We start from the raw sequence: 24,611 nt of genomic DNA, 5'->3' as shown, positions 1-24,611 counted from the left end.
TTGGCAGGGATAGTCTTGATGTCATCAACTTAAACAAGTTAATGGCAGTGAAATTTAATGAAATGTTCAACTATTGTTTTTTGTATCATACATAAATCTAGACATTGTTTGAATACCATTTAATATTTTTACCCAACATGTGTAATATGTTATGAAACCTCACACCTTTGCCAGAGGTAGGATGTACCTTGTGTATATGTAATGAAGAGACTACTTCCTTGCACATGAGAAGCCTCATAGATTTACCAATTAAGTTGCCGGTAAATAATTGAAAATATGAGTTGATACAGCAAAACTTGGTGTTGTGCTGACAAACAAAGTATAAAATATTCTAGAACATTATATATTATTGGTAGACATATAATCAATAAGTGATCAATAGTTCTATTTCAATAGCCATTCCAGCTTTTGAAATGGAACAATCCATGTTCCACCTCATGATTATATGTGATGCGATCAAGCAAAATCAGTCGGAACTCGGAAATATTAAATTCTCAGTTTCTTATATGATAGTAAACAACATTAGCAAAGCTGCATTGTGCAGAAAACCCCATTGAAATTGAACAACCAGTTCCAAAGATATGAGCAATTAAAAAGTTTCCAAAACAAGAAGAAGCTATATCTCAAAATAAATATTTCCGAGTTCCAACTCATTTTGATTGATCGCATCACATATTTCAACCATTACACACAAACAGTTAAATTGGTGTGACCAGAAGAAAGCTTGTTTTTTCTTAGTGCCCCAATAAAATTTAACACCCGAGATACGTTTCATTTAGGTGCTGTGAACTGAAAGGTTGCATCTGCAATTGGAAGTATGTACTATCCTATAGGGCATCATTATGCATGTTTTTGCTTCTCATATCAAAACTTGGAAACATATTCTTTAAATGGTAGGCCTCAATGTATAAGATAGAAAACAGAATGTGAATTTAACATAAGTACACAGTAATATGAAATGTATACTATCTAATGAACCATTGTTTTTGGATTTTGGCATTTTAACCTGGGAAATGAAAAATAAATTGTAGTTTTCAATGTCACTGTAAATAAATGACTGTTATGACAGCACACTCTGATATTTTATTAAAATTCTTTTCTGACTTTGTATTATTACCATGCAACCATTATTACCAACCAATCAGGCATTCCTGATGGGAGCATTGAATGTAAGTTAGTTTGGATATGAATATTACTCGCAAGCGTATGAGTAATCAGACTTGATAGAATTTGTTTATCTTTATATATATTTTATATCCTTTTTCATCTATGCTCATGTTGTACAATTCATTGTTAGTTTAGCTATTTATTAGTTTTCTGAAATGTTAAAGTGACTTTTGTGACTATAACCACTATATACAAGCTGTATCAAAATGATTGGTACCCTTCAGTTTTCATTGATAATGGATGAGTCTGATACATCAAAATTCAACATAAGATGCAAATAATTTAATTGTATAATGAGTCATAAACTGGACATTTCAAGAAATATCAAATTGATGAGTATCAATCATTTTGGTACAGGCTGTAGTCTGTAGCATCATTGTTGTTGTTGGTGTTGATAACCTCCCCTCCAGGAATGAGGTGTGACAAAAAGGTCTACTTGCCAGGGTAAAATTGTTGAAATGTAGCCATAAGGTCCAAATTAAAAAAAACAAATTGATGAAAGGACCACTATTTGGGGAGGGGGAGGGTTTAAGTCCACCATAATGTGCAATTAATGTGCAATTCAAAATAATTTTGCTCAATGTATGCACTATGCATGCACCAACACACCATCAATATTAGCCAACTGGGCTAATCATCAAGCCACTGCCAAGTGTTGCCAGTCGGTGTCACAACATGATTATGAGCTGCATGCATAGATATCTGGGTTTGGTACAATAAACTTTTAGTTTTAATTTTATTATTAATGTTAAATTTAAGATTTTGACAATTGGTTCATTTTACAAATGTGTAGGTCTTGAGCCACCACTAGATTGGCCAAAGAATGGAGAAATCAGCATTGAAAACATCAGTGTGAGGTATGCACAAGAGTTAGATCCGGTGCTCAAAGGCGTCAATGTTGTCTTTCAACCTGGACAAAAGGTAAGACCAGTAGCGTAGCCAGGATTTTAGTGTGAAGGCGCAAAGCCAAATTTTTGTCCCCATTTGTGTCATTTTAAGAACACTTTACTCTTTGCTGTCCCCATTTTATCCTGGAGTGTCAAATAGAGCCACAATTGTAGTATACACAATAGGACACTAAACAAGCAAGAACTTATTTGAAAGATGATTGTCGGTAAAGCTTAAAATGTGGACAAGAAAAGATTCAAGGCAGGCAAATTGAACCCTTACCCGTGTCACATCAGTAAAAGTTTGAAAGTTCTATACAGCCATTGTGTTAAAACTCTGGGTCTAACACATATTATGACATTTGATTCTAACAATGATGGAAGAGTTACATGCGTAGAGTATGCAAATAAACTGAATGTGATGGAATTTTGTATAGAATGTGGTTCTTGTTTCTGTAGACATAATTAGTTAATGATAAGAAGTACTTACAGCACATTGCAGGGGTTTCTATAAATTTGTCTTCTGGTTCTTTTTCAGATTGGCATATGTGGTCGTACTGGCAGTGGTAAATCGTCATTAACACTTGCCTTATTTAGGATCATTGATACTTTTGAAGGTGAGAATTATTACTTCTCATTGATAATGTATGTTCATAAGTAAACATTAAGATCATTGATACAGAATTACAGAGTTACAGCATTTCATTATAACACTTGTGACCTAACCAGTAACTAGGTTTTGGAGTAACACATTGTTTTTATCTTTTGGTATACCGTACTTAAAACTCCTTGGTTAGATTTCTTTCAGCTGAAACATTTCAAGTAATTTATTGGAAAGTTATGATTGCTCTTCATCCATGGTACTGTACTGTACTGTATTGCTTTACATAGCAATCTGTATGATGCATATTATTGGTACTGTGAAAAATAGACCCATCATAACCTACATGTATGATTTTAATAGCTTATAGTACATAAGCTAATAACTATAGTTAATAGCTCCTTGTAAAATCTACCTCTTATAAAAGACCCATCATAACTCATGATGTATGATAGCTTACAGTACATCACAACCCTTGTAAAATCCATCCCTGATGATAGACCTATCAGTACTAATCACATATTTGACATGTACCTATTTTCAGGGCGTATAGTAGTTGATGGTATAGACCTAGCTACGGTGCCTTTGACTACATTAAGACAGAAGCTATCAATTATACCACAGGATCCAGTCCTCTTTACAGGAAGTATCAGGTAACTTACCTCTAAGAGTACTTGACTGCAAATAGAAAAGGATTGTAAGCCATAACCCCAATCTATCCCAGTAATGTTGCGATGTTTACCATATTAATAAAGATTTGATCTGTGTGAAATTTTGGGGGTTTAGGAAAAGTGTCAGTGAGATAAACAGCTAAAAAAAACAGTGATTTTTTGTTTTATGAAAATTGCTGAAGCCTATAAATTAAAGCCATAATAAGTGATTTGCTCCACAGCAATGCTTTCAATTTTCTTGAATTTCTACTCTTTGCATGATTGTAATGCCCAATGGTGTTCTAAAATACCATGTGAAAGACTAAGCCTGAAGTGCTTTAATATACAGTAAAATAAAAGTTTTATATTAATTCTGGAGATATGTAACTTATAAACTGTGTGTATATCGCTATTAATCTTATGTCTTGTTTGTACATCCCAGCTGCGTGAAGCTGCAACAATAATCATGATAATAATATGATCGGCGAGCTAATGCACATATTGTAGGTGCTGGAATGAAATAGCAACTTCCATCGTTTTACCTCATTTGTTTGGCTTGAAATTAAAAGGGGACAATGTGATCAGTAGTTATCAGTGAAAACTAAAATTTAAATAGGAATCTATAATATTACCAGATCAAGAGAGTGAGAGTTGACAAAAATGTTGTCTCTTTTTTCATTTTCTCTAGGCAAAACTTGGATCCACAGAGGAAATGTACTGACCAGGAATTATGGGATGCCTTGGATATCGCACAACTAAAGAGTGTTGTATCTGCACTTGAAGAGGGGCTAGGTAGGAGAAACATTGTGGATAGAATCTGTTTGTATTTATACTTTGTTTCACTTGGAATTGGGTAGTGACATAAATGCATATATATATCAAACAATCGGCCCTCGTGAATATGCGAGAATTCACAGCTTATAAGGCACAGGAACTTTGACTGTTGATGAAAAGTCTGTATTTTTTAAATCTTTAACCAGCCATGGTGTTACTTCCTATGATTAATTTATTAAGAAATTTCACAATATAAAAGATGGCTGATTTTATGATTTTTTTTTAACACCAAAAAGGACAAAACAAAACGAACAAAAACAATATGAAAAGTTTGTATCTGTGTATGGATCCATTTCTTCAACTTTTACATTTGAAATTAGATATTGAGTAGTGACCAAAATTACAAGGTCAAAGGATGTGGATGCCCATCATGCTACTAAAGGTAATAACTTGCTAATTGAACATGCTGGTTATATGCAAACCTTTACTGACTGATGTTATGTGATATTTGTTTAATCAATAGAATCCCAAGTTACTGAGGGTGGTGAAAACTACAGTGTTGGTCAGCGACAACTTTTCTGTCTGGCGAGGGCTTTCATCAGGAAATCTCGTATTCTGGTCATGGATGAGGCCACTGCTTCTATTGATATGGAAACAGTAAGTGAGGAAGTAATGAGGGTGAAAACTACTATGTAATGGGAAGAAAGGTAGTATAACAGTGACTGAATTGATACAAAATGTAGGTATTAGGTATAGAAGTTTCATATGGAGATCCTTATACTTCAACATTACTCTGAAATCAGGAATCTCGTCAAACTTACATAGATTATAATGGAGATTTATTTTCATAATGCTGGAGTGTTTTATTAATGGGCATTGCCCATAATGTTTGAGACAGGGTCGAAAAAACACCCCTCTCCCTGTATGCCATATATATGACATGGCATGTCAAAAACAGCTGCAGTTATATACTTTCAAAATACTTGCTTGTTGAGACTATGAGTGGTAGGAACTACCCTAACAGCTCTTGTTTTATTAATCCACATTACGAACCATCAATAGAGGCAATAGAGGGTAGGAAAAGCACAGTCAGCAATTCTGAAAGTGTACTTTTTCTAATTAATAAATAACATTGCTCAAAGTTGTATAGATTGTTCACATGTTTTGTTATTGTCATGGTGAAAGCAGCATAGGAATTCTTGCTGTCAAGAAATTTTTGAGAAACACTCTTTTCCCTTTAAAAAATGACCCAGTGATGCTCCTATATACTGTAAGGTGTGCTGAGGCTTGTGGAGCAACGTCTAGGCGTTGTGCCTGTGCGTAGCGCACTATAAATCACTGCGCTTTTTTTAATTAATTTTTTTATACACCATCATGACCTGTCCATATAAATAATACATGTAATAATCATGAAGTTAACATGGCACAATGTTTTTCTCCCTCTTTCCAGGATAAGATTCTTCAGAAGGTTGTAGCTACAGCATTTGGTGATAGGACTGTGTTGACCATCGCTGTAAGTAGAGCAGCATTTTTGAATGAATGAAAATCTAAACAAATAGATATTGTTTGTGTATATAAAACTTCTTAAATCTAGTGATATAATGAAAAGCTCCTGCTTATGTATTAATTAGAGAATAAAGTTTTGTTTTGACTACTTTCGTGAGTATCATAAGTATACCAAATTTTATTCATTTTACAAGGAATTACCTTGTGCTTAGAATCGATCAGTCCTGTTGTTGCTATGCGCCCCTGATTGGTTCAAATAGCATGTACATATTGTGTCATATAATATGGCTAAGAACTATAAGATTGCTGGAACTTTCTCAATTGTTTAAAAATTTGAAATAAAGGGAATGCAGTATAATGTGTCAGAGGTAGTGCAAATTTTGTAAATAATGGATGTTCTTGGATACCCAAACCCATGAGTTATACATTTTAATGTTTAGGACACATTATTTATGTTCTATTTTATTACCCCCAAAATAGCATAGTTTGATAAGAAAATATATAATATTTGAGGTTGTTTACATTCAGGTAGAAAGCGGCCGCATATCCACACCATATATGAGTGAATGTTCTTAGGCCATCCAGTAGTTTTCAACAGAGTTTGAAAATAAATCTAATACTGTAACTTACTTTTATAGCAACTTGTAGCCCTCCGCTCCCAGCAATATACATCAGAAGTAACAGTGCATATCACAGACAAATTTGAACACATGGCTGTGTAATGCTCTATGTAGAAAGCCAAGGTGTAAGGGACCCCTGAATTTAATTAATGGCTAACAATATTATGCCATTCCGGTAATGCAATTGATGTAAAATACAGTTTTTTTAAATCAACATTGTCATTGTTTTCAATTTTCTTAATATTTGCAGCATCGTGTAGCGACCATCTTGGATTCCGACACTATTCTAGTCTTGAGTGAAGGGAAGGTTATAGAATGTGACTCGCCAGAGAATCTCCTGGCAAGAGAAGATAGTGAGTTTGCATCATTGGTGAAAGGGAACAAATAAATGGGCAGAAATATGCAATTATTTCAGAGATATTAAAATTAGACTTAAGAGGTTGATTCAAGTGGTGTATGTAGCCTTGAATGAAGGACTTGTGTGTAAGTAAGTTTGGCAAATGTGTAACAGTATGTTTTTTTAACTGAAGGAAAGCTTTGGTGAACTGATATTATAATCAACATTTTTGAATTTAGAATAATGATTTGCTGAAATATGCAGTACTAAGATGTCTTAAACATAAGATTAAGAATAAGCATATGATTTTTCCATATGTAGTTTTAACATATCTATTACTTGCATCCTAATATCAACATAGAATTGTTCTAGCTTAACTATTTGGTAAAACCTGATGCCGCCTTTGATATTCAAGAGGAAGTGACACCACTTTGAACTGGCATAATCAAAATTAGGGGTTACAAGAGCATTTGACAACATACCAAGAGTGTGATGTGGAAGAAAATGCCTACAACGCCTAATAATACCAATTCTTTTTGACACATTTTTAGATAAATAATCAATGTGAGAAGACCATGATATATTACAATCAAATTAACTCCAAGATATTAGAACTCATCAACCTTTTCAATATTACAATTGTTGTATCTAAGATTTACATTACTAAATGTATCTATAATATGACTGTTACCAAAGGATCATTAATTAAGTTTGATCTACATTTAAGATAAGTTTACTAGCTGTTAACCACCTTGCTACATTATACACATATTTGACTGCAATTATGCTTGAAGATCAACTTCATTCTTAGCTATACATATCAAGGTTGTGGTCATCATCATACATGACTATTTTGCAACGTACAGTTTACAATTTACAAAAATCATAAAGAGCAATTGATTCCTGCGGAATACCTATATTAATGTCTTCAAAATTGGAAAGAGTAGAATTTACATTAACAGCCTGAGATCTGTTGTTTAAATAAAATTTTAACCAAAATAGCTCATTGCCATTTATGCCATATCTCCTCAATTTATGTCATGATTTATAACATCAGAAGCTTTTCTTTTTAAATCAAGAAAGATCATACCTGTAGCATAACCATTATCCATATTATTTAGAACAGAATCTTGAACATCACTTGGATCACTTGTAGTGGCACGAAAACCAGATTTTGCAGAATATTTGCATCATTTAAGTACTCATATAAATAATTATATACAGCCCTTTCAATGCATCGCAAACATTTTGCAACATTTCTGCCACTCTATCTCTATTACAAGATAGTTGATGGATTGTGAAACAAAATGAAAATACAAACAAAATAGGAAAGATATTGTATATCATAGTGTGAATTGAATCCTGCAGCTTATTATTGTTCTTATGGGGTTTTACCCTAATAGTTCTAACTAAAAGTGTGTGAGAATAGCAATTGCTAAGTGAGTGAGGAAAACTGGCAATCAGGTGTATGACAGTAAAGATTGATTTATAGAAAATTATAGAAAAAGATAACCAAAGGAAGTTGTTCATTGACAGGTCCACTAGTACAGCCTGTAATGAGAGAAATGATTGGTACAAATCATTAGGCCAAGTAAAAACAAATAACAGTTGATCATCCCAGCCTGCTTCCTGTTTAGAGATTGTGATATTTTCTCTATTTGAAATTGCTTGTTGTAACTGAACCTCTGTGCAACAGAGTCGGTACATATCCAGTGTATCCAATGTTGTATTTGTATGTACATGTTCAGTTTTATTCAGTATTGGGAAGTGATGGCACCAAGCATTTTTGATTATATGTTGGGTCCTATTTAGGAGAAAACCATGCAAGATACACCTGTATGAAATGATTGGTAGCCATTAGTTCACAGTAATTATGGTCAAGCCTACCACATTCATGGACATGCTCCCTAATTTAATGCTGAGAATAAAGAGAATAGAGAATCAATATCATTTTGAGTACAGATCAGTTTGACACTGGTTTTTAAACCAAGATATGCAAATTCTATATATGATTTGATAATGTAGTTTGAAATGTAGTATTTTATAATGATATATAAATTAATATAACCTATTTTGATTACAGAAAATTTTATGTATATTTTGAAATAATTGACCAAATTAGTATAATTTTTTCCAGTTAATTTTGCACTTGTGTCATTTATATTAGTAAAAAGGTGTTCAAAATTCGTCAATAAAAAATTGCAGCCACAGATATTTAAAGGATATTTAAAGGAGACAATGACATATGTGATGCGATCAAGCTTAATGAGTGATGTCGATCAAAATCAAAATTCACGTTTTCAATTTCAATACATTTGCAGAGCTTTATTTTGCTGAAAACCCAATCATAATTAGACGTACAGTTCCAGAGATATGGTCATTTCAATGTTGCTCTGAACAATAAAATACAAAGGCTGAATAATATTTTTGGCTATACCTCAAAATCAATATCCCGACATCTGACTTATTTGTTTGATCACATCACATAATTACGCCTATAGGCAGTTTGGATTTTTTTTGACATTGTAAATTTATGTCTCACATTTTTAAAATTCTGAACAAAGTAACGGTGTAGGAAGTTTATGCACAGCTAAACATTAATTTAAATACCAAAAATGGTGTTACACACAACATCCCATGAATGTATTTAGATTAAGTTTAGTTGTTGTTTTTAATTAAACATGTATAAATATTAAAAATATAAGTGATGAAATGGGATGAAATTTAAATATCTTTTGTGCTATCATGACATGTGTAAAATCAACAGGAAAACATATAGCATTATATTATATATTAGATCTTGTGTATTTTATGTATATAATAATTATCATATTTGTGTTATGGAAACTGCAATTTGTAAGGGTAGCGTTTGTACAGTGTATAATCCCAGTATACTTTGATCATCTCGTAATCGGCGGGCCTTATAACATCGCAGATTAATTATTATGTTTTATTTCGAGGATTGCCAGAAGCATCACAAAAAAATTCATTCAAGATTCAAGTCCGACATGTCAAATATGACACTTTTAATGTGGGTCTACTTTTCAGCTTAGTGATAAAAGCCTAACAATTCCCGCCGATTACAAGCTGATCAAACAGTAGATGGTTGTATAATTCTGATAACTGTAGTGTAATCCAGGCATGGGCAACCTATGGCATGTGGACTGTGAGACCCCAGGGGAAAAAATAAAAAAGTTTGAAATGCTGGGTGAAACTGTGGGGGTTTTTTTATGTCGCCTTAATATTAAACTTCAAACCACTTGCCTAGAATAATATTCCAGTAATAGTATATGGTGCAATGTGTTTGGAGTTTTATATTGCTCCATTTGTGGAACCAATGTTTTTGGCATCCTTACACCTCAAATAATAAAACTAGAATTGGTTCCCTTTTTCTATGCCCCCTATGATTCTCACGAGGGGTCGAAGGTTATAATGGGGCCAAAAGTCAGTAATGTTGTAATATATCTCAAATTGTTCCTTATCCCTAGGAATAAAAAAGTCAATTGTCATATTGTTCTAGGGTGCTTTTAGTTTAGGGGTTATAAATATATCAAATATTTCATACGCAGATCAAATCTTACAAAAGGTCCGATTTCATCGAAGCTGGTCTCAAATTACTCCCCTTAACATAAGAAATCTAAAACATATATGGTACTTAATTCACAAATCAAAACTTCAATTTTAATGTAGCATGCATAACTTTTGACCCATGATTTCATCCAATTCTGATGTTATACATTTCTCAAACAAATGATTTTCCTATTATGTTGGCCAAGAGGAGTACATGTAATATGAGACAAGCAGCGATTGGATCGGTGCATTTTGAAAATTTGGCTTCTGGGGAATTTGACATAGTTTACTCCTGAACTAAGAATTCTATTGCAATACGGCAGTATATTTTTATTTGTAGCCATGAGAGGAATAATTAAGAGGTATGATAGAACAAAATAAATGTTTTTGCCCCATTATGACCTTTGACTCCTGGTGGGAATCATAGGGGCATAGAAAAAAATGTAATCAATTCTAGTTTTATCATATCAGGTGTTAGGATGCCAAAAAACATGGGTTCAACTAATGTTTATAGCAATACAAAATGCTAATTCAAATATCACTACAGAGTGCCGTGTACATGGATGAAATCATATAAATAATTTACTTTACCATGTCACAGGCCATGCAGACATCAATAGCTGTCATCAGAATTGTTGTTGAAATATAGAAAGTCGTGTTTCTGAATAATTAATGTGGAAATGGCTTTTCGCTAGACAAAGAAAGTTTTTAAAAAGGTTGCTCACCTTGATTTAATCAATACTAAAAAGGCAGGAATAGTTGGGTTTTTATTTTTCCACATGCAAAAGTAAACTGTGCTTACAACTTTTCATTAGTGCTGTGTGTCACACATGTACGCACCAAGACTTACAAAAATTGTTATAATGGGGTAATAGGCTGAACAAAAAATAAGGTAGGTAGGTGGGTATTTTTTTATTTTTTTATTTTATTTTATAGCTCATTCAAATGATGTAAAAATGTTAAAACAAAGGGTCAGCCATTTCTTAACAAATAAAGCAGCTTCAGGACACTGCATAAGAATACTGATTGAGAGCCCCTGATTATATTAGTGGCCAGGGTGCTTGCGTCCATTATGTTGTATAGCAGGGGCCCCTACAAAGATGCGGGTATGCCTTATGAGGGCTCTCTTGTTACTACTTGCATTTTATAGCTGGCAATGACTTGATTATTTGAACAAAATTCTCTTGAAGACTATTATTCACAAACGTACAGTGGCTATAATATATATACTGCGCCAATAAAGTATCCTTACACTTGGATAAATAATCACAATTTCGAAACTGAACAATATTGGAATAAATTTGTTTTTTTAATAGATGCACTATCTAATCCTGCACATTATGACACCACATTGAATCCAATGTGACTTCAAGAAGCAAAGTTACAAGCATTTGATTAGACGAATGTCCAGTTTTAAAAGTGACAAACTGCCCTATTCAAAACCTCACAGACTAGACATCTGGTTTGAAAGTGGTGAATGGCTAATTTATGCGTTTGGCTTTAATTTAAAACAAAAGGAACAAAAGAAAACTGAAACAAAAGAAGTGACAAATAAAATGAAAGTTATGAAAAGTACAGAAGAGTAAAAACTGCTTTAAATAATGCTTCATTGAAGAAACTGTGTTGTCTCTTTGTTTCGCTTGTTGGAATCTTTTTGCGCCTTGTATAGGCCAGTTTGTCACTTTTAAAACTGGACCTTCGTCCATTCAATTGCTTGTAACTTTACTTCTTGAGGTCACATTTGATTCAATGTGGTGTCATAATGTGCAGAATTAGATAGTACATCTATTAAAAAACAAATTTACCCCAATATTGTTCAGTTTTGAAATTGTGATTATTTTTCCAAGTGTAAGGATACTTTATTGGCGCGGTATATTATAATTTGTGTGTAATACAGTGGAAACTTGTTAACACAAAATTCCTGATAACACAAAATGATGATTCATATATTTGATTAAGACCTGACAACACAAAATCCTATTACAAACTAAAATCGTAGGCCCTCATGATTTTGTGTTAATGAGGTTTCACTGTAGCTGCAGCAACTGACTTAAAGCAGCTATTTTATATTTTTACTTTTGTAGTCTATATTGTATAATTGATTTATGAAATGACAAATAAATATTGTGGCCTTAACCATTATCTGTATGATGTGTCTCCCTTCATTGAGCAGTGTAATAGCACATATAATAATAATAAATAATAATAAGGAGGGATTTATAAGCGCCCATTGCAAGCAAGCAAGCCACTGAGCGCTGTACAGGCAACATGATAAAAAGCGAATTTAAACAATAAAAAACATTACAGATATCACATGAATTCAGTAATTTCAAAAGAGCATAGCATATATCCTATACATACAAAAAGAACAAAAGCAATATCATAATCAACACAAATATGGTAAAAATATAGCACAAAGTCATAACAATGCTCCAGCATGGTGCAATCAACCATAGTATTCATTGAAAAGGAACGTTTGGCATTTAAACTGACATCATAGTGGCATATTCAGTGACATACTGTAAAACCTCATCTACAATCATATAGAGTGCTTTGGATGAAAGCTTAATTAACCCAGATGCCATCCATATACAAAATTATAATATTATGGAGTTTGAGCAAATTAATTACCGATACAAACAAGTACTATTATAAGACCAATCTATTGTGTTGGCATATTTACGGCTGTCTCTTTTTAGCTTTCATCAAAAGCACACTATATGCTTGTAGACAATGTTTTACGGTATTCAGAGAAAATCCTGTTAAATGAAAATAACGCATATTATATTATACTGAAGCTATAAAAGGGTAGAAACAAACGGCGATTTCAAATATTGAGTTTTAGTTTTGGTCACATGGTTTCCTATTATCCTGCCTAAACTCTTGACTGACATAATTATCGATATCTTTGTTTCTACCCTTTGTTAGAAACTTAATTTTGTAGAAATCATTTTCGGTTTTCATTTCAGTTTGTTACATAATCGAAAAACTGCAGACTATCAGGTTTGAAGATACCTTGATCAAAGTATAAAAAAGAAGTTTTTAAATTTCGCAATGCAATATTCACGAACCAGTCGATCTACATTTGAAAGCGTGGGTTCGATTTCCAAATTAGCCATAGCTTATTTCTCTGTGAACAAATATAGAGCATCGAAATATTTCAACCCAGATTATAAAAGAATATACACTCAAAGCCTACTCAAGTCTCTGTTCATATGCATACCGCATACACGGGGATCCATTGAAGATTTAAGCCCTATAGAGGTTATCCACTTCACTCATGTGTGACTTCTAACAAAAGACGCTGATTCCCGTAGTATTCCTCATTCAAAGGAATTAAATACACGACCTCGGAGTTACCTGCATGACTTTGGCGGGCTATTTTTAATCCCTTGATTTTTGGTTTCTGAACAAAAGAGAAACTAAAACTTATAATATGAAAAGAGGGAAAGATATCGATAATGATGTCAGTCAAGAGCTTAGGCAGGATTATAGGAAACCACGTGACGATACAACGAGATAGATTATGTAAAGCAGCAGCAATGGATACATGGTCTTTGGGATCATAACTAGTGTACAGCTGGTAAGACAAGCCAAATGATTCAATAATACTACCAACAGAGAAAACCCTGAGGGTCCAATGATTGGGCCCTGTGGTAGGCCAAATTTGAGCTCAACAGGGTCAGAAAAAGTAACATCAATGCACACTGCTGGTCAGGGGTGCAAATTGTGATTTCTTCCTCAGGAGCAAGGTTTTTTATGCTCAAGATTTCCTCAATCATAACCAGACATAAAATATCTTTATTCTACACTTCGAAAGACGACAATGGTAACATAGCATTTTTTACACAGAGATTCTACATGTTAAATCTTCGTCTCTTCGAGCTTTCAAACTAGGGTCTTTTTCGGACGATATGTCCGCATAGCGCGCAAAAATTCGGTATTTCACACTAGTTAGGCACATAATTTTGGTGGGACACGGTCTCTTTCCCCCTTTACTTTTCCTTCCCCCACCCCGATTTTCTCTTTCATTTTTTTTTGTCAGAGTGAGCACATTTCTCTTTCATATTTGTCAGGGGGCTCTGCCCTGCAGGGCATTGCTCCATTGCCTCAAGCCACCCTTTCCAACTTTTTTCTAAATCTGATGTCAGAAAGCACATCTGATCTTAGTTTGATAGATTTGATGACAAAATCTTGGGAGCATTGTGTTTTGTACTACTCTTCTGTCCAGCATCGCGGAAATATTTCTCAGCTGGTTGCATTCGGTGAGCAAAATCATGTGTAAAGTGAGTGAATCAGAGAGTTAATTCTGAACACTGTTACGAAAATACTGTCCATCAATGTCTCATAAGTCCTGTAACTATACAGTTCTGATTTAAACCTTTCCTTGTCAATTCCTCTACCACAATCAATTTATATGTATTGTTTCCCTTTAATTTGTCTCCCTTTAAATCTTGCTGGTCAGAAGCAGCCACACATCCACTTGCTGACGTTTGTATCTCCATTTCTGCCTTTTTAAGTTTTTACCCTCTTAATGTTCATTTGGGTCCATTTCCTTACTTTTAAAACTTGTTCAGTGCTTTATGTTTCTTCTTTTTATTTCCTCAAGATTGTCCAGGTTGTTTTCTCCTCACTGGCACTTCTGAATTTTTAGTATTGATACATTGAATTTCCTTAACTATTTCCACCTGCATTCACGCATCTTCTTTGTACATTGAATACTTAGTCTTGTGATGAATTGTATATTTCCTCAACCATTGCCAACCATTTCCATATTCTATTTCTAACACATCACCTTCCTCTTTTAAGGCTCTTAGTTTTTGAACAATCATGTGAATTCCTCAAAATTGTGCACAACCAGTGTCTTGAGATTTACTCTCTTCCATTCAGTAGCTTCACTGCCATGTCGTCAACCTATTGATTATTAACTTGTTCTTTAGCAGAGATCTGTTTCCCTCTACGTTATCTTCTAATTCCCCCTCCTTTTCTTCCTCTTTCCTCTTCCCCATTTCCCTCTCCTTTTCTTCTCCTTTTCTTCTCCCTTCCTCTTTTGTCCTCTCTCTGGTTTTTTTCTGCTCAAGGCATTATTTCCTCAATTTTGACTCTCATATCCTAGGAGTGGTGCTCCCCGCTCCACACAATTTGCACAGTGCTGGTTCTCTCACACAGGTAGGATCTAAACCATTGCAAAGCTTTGCCCTGTATTCCAATTTCACTCTGTAATCTATTGATCAGCATGTTGTGATTTACAGTATCAAACGCACTGCTCAAATCGAGGACATCTAGAAAAACACCTTTGTGTTTGGAAATACACTTCATGATAACATTCTTTACTCACATTAATGCTGTTTCTATGCTGTGTGCTTATATATAAGCAGATTGCAACTTGTTACTCAGGTTGTTTCTTTCATTTCATTTCAAAACTTTATTCAAACACGGTAAAAATCAGATTCAACATAAAGAGTTGTTCTTCCACTGATCCGTATGGACACATTCAAAATAGGTTAGAATTGAAATTAATGTATTGCACACAAAAGTAATACAGGTTATTAAAAATCATAAAGATACGAGTACAAAGATCCACATTAAAATATTCAGGACTATAACAATGTTTTTAAAAGAAAAATACAAAATACAATTCAGTTATAAAAGCAACAGTGCAAAATCATAATAGAATATACATAATACTAAAATTCACAACTAAATAAAACAATTTTAAATTGTTTTATTTAGTTGTAATTAATAAATTGTATTTTAAAGTTTTAAAAACTTTAAAATACAAAATTGCAAAAATAAACGAAATATAGAGGGAGATGTATTGGGAGAAAATCAGTCTTGAATCATCTTGATATTGAGATGCATTGCACGTTGTTTTTAATTCCTCAGGCAGAGAGTTCCACACGGTGGCACCACAATACGAGATGTACCTCTTTTTAAAATCCGTTTGGGGTTTGGGGATAGTCAGTTAATTTTATCAATTAAATCATTCAGGTAACCTGGAGCTTGGGCATTAATGTATTTGAAAATGTATCCAAACGAGACAGTACCAACCCTCTGACAGCATTGTGATAAGCCTTTTAAGATATGCCATAAGTTGCGGATGTGTAAATTAACGGAACTACGTTTTAACAGACACGCACCCCAAAATATAAAATTATATCAAGTATTTTAATCTAATTTACTCGGTAATTTTCAGCAACATGTGGCATGCTTCCAATAATTGGTCTATTAACAAGATAATACATAAGAGGTATGTAGTCTATGAGGAAATATGCAAAGTATTGTTCTTAAATATGACGTGTTTTCATCATAATTTACGGCGCACTATAGATTCTCGCGTTAACTTCCACTTCCAACGGCTTTAATGGCAGAGTGGTTTTGAATATAATCCTCTATAATCCTCTAGACGTTAAAGTTTGTGATTTCAAAATTCAATTCGTAAACTCTCTATTGTTCACCAAGGCACTTGCTGTCCACATAGTCGGTAACCTGACATATCAATGCCTTTTCCACTACTTTATATGGCCCATACATGATCAATTTGATTGATCAATAGTTGGGGACCCTAGATGCAGGATTGGATAAAAAATAATATTTATCTTCAATATTATTGAAGATATCTAATCTAGTTTGATTGTATTGACGGTTCGACAATAAAATCACTATTGATATTCGTGTGTACCGTGCACAATGGCTGATTTTGTATCCACTCTTGTATCTAGGGTCTTTGATATTGAACAATCAAAATGATCGGCCGCATAATGCGGCCCATACACGATCAATGTTATTGATCAATATTGCGGACCTTAAATGCAGGAGTGGATACAAAATCTACCATTGTGTGTGTACAATGGTAGATTTGAATGTACTCTTGAATCAAGGGTCTTTGATATTGATCAAACAATTGAACGTGTATGGGATGCATTATAAGACAGAAAGGTAATACTCGCAATAGGGTGATAGCTCTCTGATGAGTTTGGATCCATGGTTCTCTTCTTTTTATGATGGAAATACACCTGATACAAGTGAAGCATTGACAATTTTGGTTATTACAGGAAGCGTGGTAGGAAGGTTTTCTTCTACTAACCACGACGAGGGCATAGTATCCAGCAAGTTGACTTAATAGGAAATTTCATAATGATATCATGAACATCTTCAAGAGTGAGTGACTTAAAACTATACATATATACTTAAATCTACATTGTCCATAGCAGTATCCTGATCATATCTTACACAAGAACTATCTAAGCACACATTATTTCGTATATTCTTAACATTTTCTATGATGTAATGTAATTTGTCAGAACCAAGAGTTAGCTTGTGACCTTTTTAATTTTCATACATGCCGATTTCATGGAGTATGCATTCATGTTTATATCAGGATGATTTGTGATCCATTCTTCCCATTGTATACCTTTATTAAATGGTACCGAATAACTGTTGAAGTATTCACCATTGAGATTAGAATGCAAGCAGTAATCGTACCACCAGCCTCCCTGATATTTCAAGGCGCAGTTGGTTGTAGTAGCTCCATCTGGTGCGTTGTCATTATCGTTATCATGGGTAGAAAATGGAACTCTGTTGTGGAATCTCAAAGAATCTCCTGTTGAGTATACACGAATAAATAAATCTTGCATAATATTAAACCAAAAGAAAGCTTAGTTTTGTGTTTTTGATTTTCGCACAAAAAGTTGTTTTTTCAATTTAATACGGAATTATTTGAAATTTAGTAAAATAACTATACAGAAACCTTGCTAACCTATAATGCCGGTGTAGTTGCTGACATTCAAGGAGTACTCAGAGCCATCTAGTTGAAATGAGGCATATTCTGCCCAACCACTGTTACCGTGCCAATCTTCGAGATCGATTCTTAGCTTCCAAGTACCCCCATCATTAGTAAAGTTGTAGATGTTGTCTAACCCTAGCCAGTACTCTCCCGTCGCTGTGCCGAAACCTTGCCTATATGATGCCCAATCTCGGTTAAAATCCACTGATCCATCCAACCGCTGGCTAATCACCTGCAAGAATTACACAACAGATTGGAACCATTAGATCAAGAAGGTGCTCAGTGAATACCCGCGGTCAAGCTCTATGTGTTGAAAATCTTGTTTAAAAACAGGGATCATAAATGTCACTGTGAATAGACTTGAACTATACGAACACTGTCGAACAAACGTAATATCAAGCCATGGCTATAGGAACCGAAACCCTCCCCCTCTAGGGATATTTGGAGAAAACTCTTGTTGGAAACCATACCCATATGGGAATTGAAATCAGGTTGTCTGTAAAAATGTTGACCCTGGCTTAAACGGTGCGATGGCCGCAAGAATCCCATATAATGGCATCTAAATAGCAATCTGAAGTCATTTTAAGATTTTTTACATTTTTTTGTTGCAAATATGGTGTAATATTGACTCAAGCCTACTTTTGTAAAAGAAAAACCAATGATAATGGCGCGTTAAAAAATTGACCCCCAAATGCCTTTTGATGATTAAAGTGTGCTTCAATTAACTATTAGCTTTTGTGTAATTTTTTACATTTCTGAAGTGAGCTTTATTCTTGCTCGGTTATTTCATGACGCATATTCTAATAACATTTCACCATAAATAAAATAACGCAGTCGGAATGATTGTAAATGCAATAATGCGAAGTCTAAACTGAAATGCAATGTGTGATTCATAACGTGTTTTGTCCAAGTACTAGGAATGGGGAGGTTGCAACTAACTTTTCCCCACTCCTTGCAAAAACAATCTGCGTTAATACAATCATTGTGAATTTGTTCTTAAGGGGGCGGGAACCGGGTTTGGATTCCAGAAGGAGTGTGCCTGAGCGTACGGCTTTTTGACCCGCTATTTTCCGGGCACAAAATACCGATCATAATCCGGCCACCGTTACCCAGCTTGTTTCTACTGAGACCAGAAAGCCGTGTCTCGCACGATGCACGGCATTTTTCCCCTGTAAACCGGAAGTACGGAAAACAGATTTGACGGTTGTATCCTAAATGTCCACAAATGGCAGCTCTTAGCATATGACCTACAATCACAATTTAGTGTTTTCGTAAAATCCAAATTGCATTAATTTACCAGTGGATCTAGTTATGGCTATTATGATAATTAATTAACTCATTAACTATAAAGAAGTAGGCCTAGACTAAGTAAAGTCATATCCATTTTACTTCATCAAGTTCATGCGAGTCACACATGTGGCCAGTGTATATAATATCAGAAAGAACTACATTATAGGCCTAGGCCCCTACTGTACAAGTAGAATATAAATCGCGTTATTTTTGCAACACGCATGACCTCGACCCGGCAACCGATCACACGGCTCGTTTCTACTGCGCGGATTACACGCTTTGACCCGGCATGATCCACCTCAAGAGGTGGATCACGAAAGGCGAGCACATGACCCGGCATGACACGGCAACCGATTACCTAGATCGTTTCTACTGGGCTTGTTACCCGGTATGACCCGCAGTAAGAGACACAGCCATCAGAAAAGGACTAGCTCAGATCGCGCGCCAAATAAGTTAGCAGTTCAGAAATTGCAATTATTTCCCTGCCTGGAATAAATCAATACTGATCATGTATATACGATGCTATTCAAATAGACGTTCCATAGAAACTAGGAATATGTGAAATGGCTATCAATCGATCAATCAATCAAGTTTTCAAGTTATCAACAATCAATAATAAACCGATAAATCATGGAATATTACTAATTACTTTCTAATCTACCAAATAAATATATAAGTCAGTAAGTAAACAAATAAATAAATAGGCATAAATGAATAAATACAGAATGCAGTTAGTATTTTAGTTACAAAATTCAAACATTCTACTATTTATAATTTTCTGCTATACACGCAAAGGGGCTGTGCTTTTAATATTCGCGCCTAATCAATGATGGGTCCATTTCACTCCATTGTCAAACTACTGTGTTCCCTGTAGGATTCGGTATTGACCAGGTCCTAAACAATTGTCAATAAACGTATCCAAACTTGAGCTGTATAATATAGACGTAGACGCAAGCTTTCATGCGGGAAATATAAACACACTTGCTATAGTCGTGCTCTTTTTATGAGATATTGGTAAGACTACAGCTATTCCGAACTTAGCCAGGAACTCTGTTTCCAGACGAAATTTGTGATGTTATCACAATGAATTCAAAGTAATTATATCGTCAAGAGAGGAATACGACATCTGTCCCCAGGGATCAGACATAAATCTTAAAAGGAGCATGTGCAGATATCAGCGTTTATTTCATGGTAAGCTTAAAACGCATTGAAAACGCCAAATTGCAGTCAAAAAAATATAATATCAGTAAATCACCAAAGTGAATGGTAACGTAGGTATGTGGAAATGAACTGTATTAGCAATGTCGCTTTTTCGAAATATCAGCAAAATATCAAATTTTGGAAAAACGTCCGAAAAGTTAAACGAACAAAAACCTTCCAAACTAAATACATATTCGCACTCGGCGGCCCAGTCACTACCTGCCGCTGTGATTCGGGGTAACCCGTCGGCATGGTCGGTTCCCTATCCAGTTACCTGTACTTTGAGTTTGCCCATACCCCAGACCTTAAGGGCTGGGGTATGAACGTTTGGACAGTATTTATTTTGGGACATGAGAGCACATCAGACATATCGAATTGCATTCTGAATACGAAGAATGTCACTCTGATATCAAATAATTTTGATTTTTTGAAATTCGCAATTTAATACACATTTTATGGCAAATCATTAAAAATTGATATTTTTGATATTTAACAGTACTTGAAGTAAACTTTATAAATCTGATGATTAATACTTAAAGTGTATGTAGGTGGGATGAAAAGCCGACGATCAATTGAAAAATTTGACCTTTCGTATTAAAGATATGGATTTTTTTTCCCAAAACACCAAAAAAAATTAGGTCTTTTGGGAAAAAAATCCATATCTTCAATATGAAAGGTCAAAATTTTCAATTGACCGTCGGCTTTTTCCTCCCTGCTACATACACTTTAAGAATATATCATTAGATTTATATAACTTACTTCGAGGACTGTTATATATCAAAAATTTGAAAAATATCAAATTTTTATAATTTGTCATAAAATTTGTATTATATTGTGATTTTCAAAAAATGAAAATTATTTGATATCAGAAAGACATGCTTCGTATTCAGAATGCAATTCGATAGGTCTGAGGTGCTCTCATGTCCCACAAAAATACTGTCGAAACGCAATAAACGCTCATTTTGGAACCCTTAAGAAAATGGGTTTATAAAAATTATTAAAAGAAAAATACTATGCTTGCAACTTGATTCAACAAAAACTTACAATCCATCCACCGTTCTCCATATCACATGAGACTTTAATGCTTTCACCGTCCAGGAATGCTGGTGTGATGGAATACACACCGTTGCTGTAGAATTGTTTATTTCGTATTGTAACGCAGTCAACACCTGATAGAAAATAGACATAGGGTGAATTTTAGAACATAAAATCAATAATGGCGATGAAAAAAATTGTGGATATGCTGCTTATAATTAAAAAACGGTGCCATACACACATGTAGGAATGGCTGGGCTACGTTTCAATTTCTTAGAACCTCTTAGCAGTCCGGTCCAACTGCCTACCCAGGAAACAGTGCCGTACCAGGCAGCATGTTGCCTCTGCAGGCAACAAATGCCTTTGAACACACATGAGCTCACCAGGAGGCCCAAAAATTCACCTGAAGGAATATAACAAAGGAATTTCTAACGGTTTAAAAAAAATTTTATTTAAAGGGGCATTTCGTGATCCACAGCCTCATCCCCCCACTTTTCCCAAAAGAAGTTGAGATTTTTACACCACTGGATACCTCTGGCTACATAATGTTTATGTACCAAATATTTCTTGCAGATTAATTCGTTTAGCAAAAATATCGCCAAATTTGAATTTCGTTCTGGTGCACCAGAACGAAATTACAACACATTGTCTATGGAGCAGTGTAATACACATAATCATGCATAACTCGCAAACGCAAAATCGGAATCAACTGAAATTTTGGAAATAAGCTTTTTCGTGGATATCTACTGAAAAATGTCATAAAAAGAAGATGCTAGGATCACGAAATCCTCCTTTAAATATACAAATAACCTTTATTTTAAGCAATAATCTGCAAGACATTTTTGGTAAATGAACATCATGTAGCTAGAGGTTTCCAGTGGTATAAAAGTCTCAAAAAAGTGGGACTGGGGGTCAGGCTGTGGATCACGAAATGCCCTTTTAAAGAATACTCTATTTGAAATAACGCGTTACATTGTGGGATATCACAGGCAACATGGTGCCTGGCCAGGTAATAACGCTACCTAGAGGTGTGTTTTTTCTATAAAGGCAACTCATCCTTTTGAACTAGATAAGACATTTATTTGGGAATAATGGCACAGAGTGATAATTTGTCATATAATTTTTATTGAATTTCATTTATCTGAAAGAATATACTAGAAGGGTTTCGATGAGCGATCCAAAAAGCCATATCTATAACATGTATAATGTTTTTCAGAATGATTTCATTTTTTATCGTCCCAACCCTCATAAACTCTGGGTTTGTAATCATGGTATAATGTACAATTGTGATAACGATAACACAACATGGTAAAGATAGAAGAACATCGAAATAACACACAATATTTAAAAACTGGTCACAATACAAAGACATGATTATATGAAAAGGGCAAACGTATGGTCTCACCTCTTGGTTGACAGTTTTCGATATCCGCTCTGTAGTTGAGCTGGTCCTGTTTTAGGATTTTAGTGAAAACAGGGAAAATTAAAGTAATCACAGAATAAAAAATACATCAAAAATAAAGTACGCACAGATGAACAGGTTCAATTTCCATTTAAAACAAAGGGAAGTTTTTTATTATTATTATTATTATTATTATTATTATTATTATTATTATTATTATTATTATTGTTGTTGTTGTTGTTGTTGTTGTTGTTGTTGTTGTTATTATTACATTATTATTATTATTATTTAACGGTGGTAGCAACAATTACCTTAGTATTAATCTCGCAGTAGTGAATATTTGTCGTCTGTGCAAAATTGTCAGCCGGCAAGTCAATTCGGTTAGATCCAAGAAGTATACATTCCTGAGTGCCTGCATTAAAATTCACCGATTTGCATCCGGTATCATGCAGACATGAAGCAAAGCATTTTTGCTTAGAAGATATTTGTGTTGATAACAAATGAGATGCTCCAGTGAGAGAATAGTTCGGGGAGCAAGATGCGTCAGATTGGCGTTGCTTTCCACAAATTGGATCTTGTGTACTTGAATATTCAATTAACCCAAAGATGACGTGTACCAGTAACATCAGCTTCCAGACAAGTTGAACTTTGCACATGATGACGATTAATGTTCCAATCAGAAAGTATACATTTTTAATGCAAATTTGCAAGCTATGGTTTGTATTATGAAGATCGTTTTTCTTTTAAATGTCGAGGCAATAAAATAATCAAGGCGTTAACCATCAATCACCGTATATAGAAATATTCCTGTTAAAAAGTGGAGACTTGAGAAGAACGTTCGTATATTTTCACCTAGACACTATAAATAAATGCGGCGCGTTTGTGGGTAAGCGTATGATTTGATCCCATAGCCTTATAAGGTAGGCATTTCCCAGATAAATTGATACAATAATTAGGCTAAGGGTATTAATCAATTAATAACAATAATTAAGAAACACCATACATGTCGTATCGACTTTTTTATTACACAAATTCAATATTAATATTGACATAATGCCGACCCCAGGTCACTATAAATTAACATGCCAATGAATTCATAAAAATTAGACTGAAATCGACGAGGTGCCTGCGGGATGGTGTACGTTGTTTGGAGCTTTGCTTTATGAAATCGAAATTTAACGCGGCGATAGTCATCTTTTGCCAAAGTAATAATCATCGCGGAGGCGGGAAGCACGACCAATACACATGTAGCAGCTATACAAACATTTTAAAGTGCTAAACATTATAGTTTAAGCTGGACATAGGTGTTTAGGAGTGGAAATAAACCTGTGTCCAATTGCTCATGTCCTTTGTATGGTCACCATCTAGGTCAAATGTCACAATGATGTCAAATGTTCAAAGTGCTTCAATCGTGATGTAATGTGACTCAACATTACTGTTCCTCTCAACATGAAGAACAAATCAGTCAACTGCCATGCTTCTGTAGGATGCATAGTTCAGGAATTATGACGTCAAATAGATCAAAGGTCACGAACCCTTTTCAAAGTATTCACTTTTTAAAATCCGATACACCCGGTCTTAAATCATTGCTTTAGAGACAAATAATGTTCACGACAAGTAATCGTGAATTTGCGTGGCATTTTGTATTTTCTATTTGTAGGTATACCAATAATGACATACAATAACTATATAGGACTTTGTACAGGTTGACATTTGACCCCGTTGATCAGATATTGAGGTGGTAAATATGTTTAACTAAAATTGTCATGTTTCATGTGAGTCTGAA

At 34.4% G+C, this 24,611-nt stretch overlaps 1 protein-coding gene and 1 pseudogene across 1 annotated transcript; one reads left to right on the top strand and one right to left on the bottom strand.

Moving 5' to 3' along the window:
* The window catches only part of LOC140149131 (ATP-binding cassette sub-family C member 9-like), a 57,222-nt pseudogene extending 44,974 nt beyond the window's left edge, over nt 1-12,248 (top strand).
* Nucleotides 12,249-17,425: 5,177 nt separating this feature from the next.
* LOC140147506 (ficolin-2-like) lies at nt 17,426-23,481 on the bottom strand. Its single transcript, XM_072169287.1, has 5 exons — nt 23,137-23,481; nt 22,829-22,874; nt 21,433-21,557; nt 17,872-18,130; nt 17,426-17,715 (listed from the first exon to the last, which is right to left on the bottom strand). The coding sequence occupies exons 1-5, from the start codon at nt 23,479-23,481 to the stop codon at nt 17,426-17,428; spliced, it is 1,065 nt and encodes a 354-aa protein (XP_072025388.1).
* Nucleotides 23,482-24,611: the final 1,130 nt, after the last annotated feature.

Source organism: Amphiura filiformis, chromosome 3, assembly GCF_039555335.1.
Source record: "Amphiura filiformis chromosome 3, Afil_fr2py, whole genome shotgun sequence".
Lineage (NCBI taxonomy): Eukaryota > Metazoa > Echinodermata > Ophiuroidea > Amphilepidida > Amphiuridae > Amphiura > Amphiura filiformis.
This window is presented reverse-complemented; position numbering and strand designations above follow the sequence as displayed.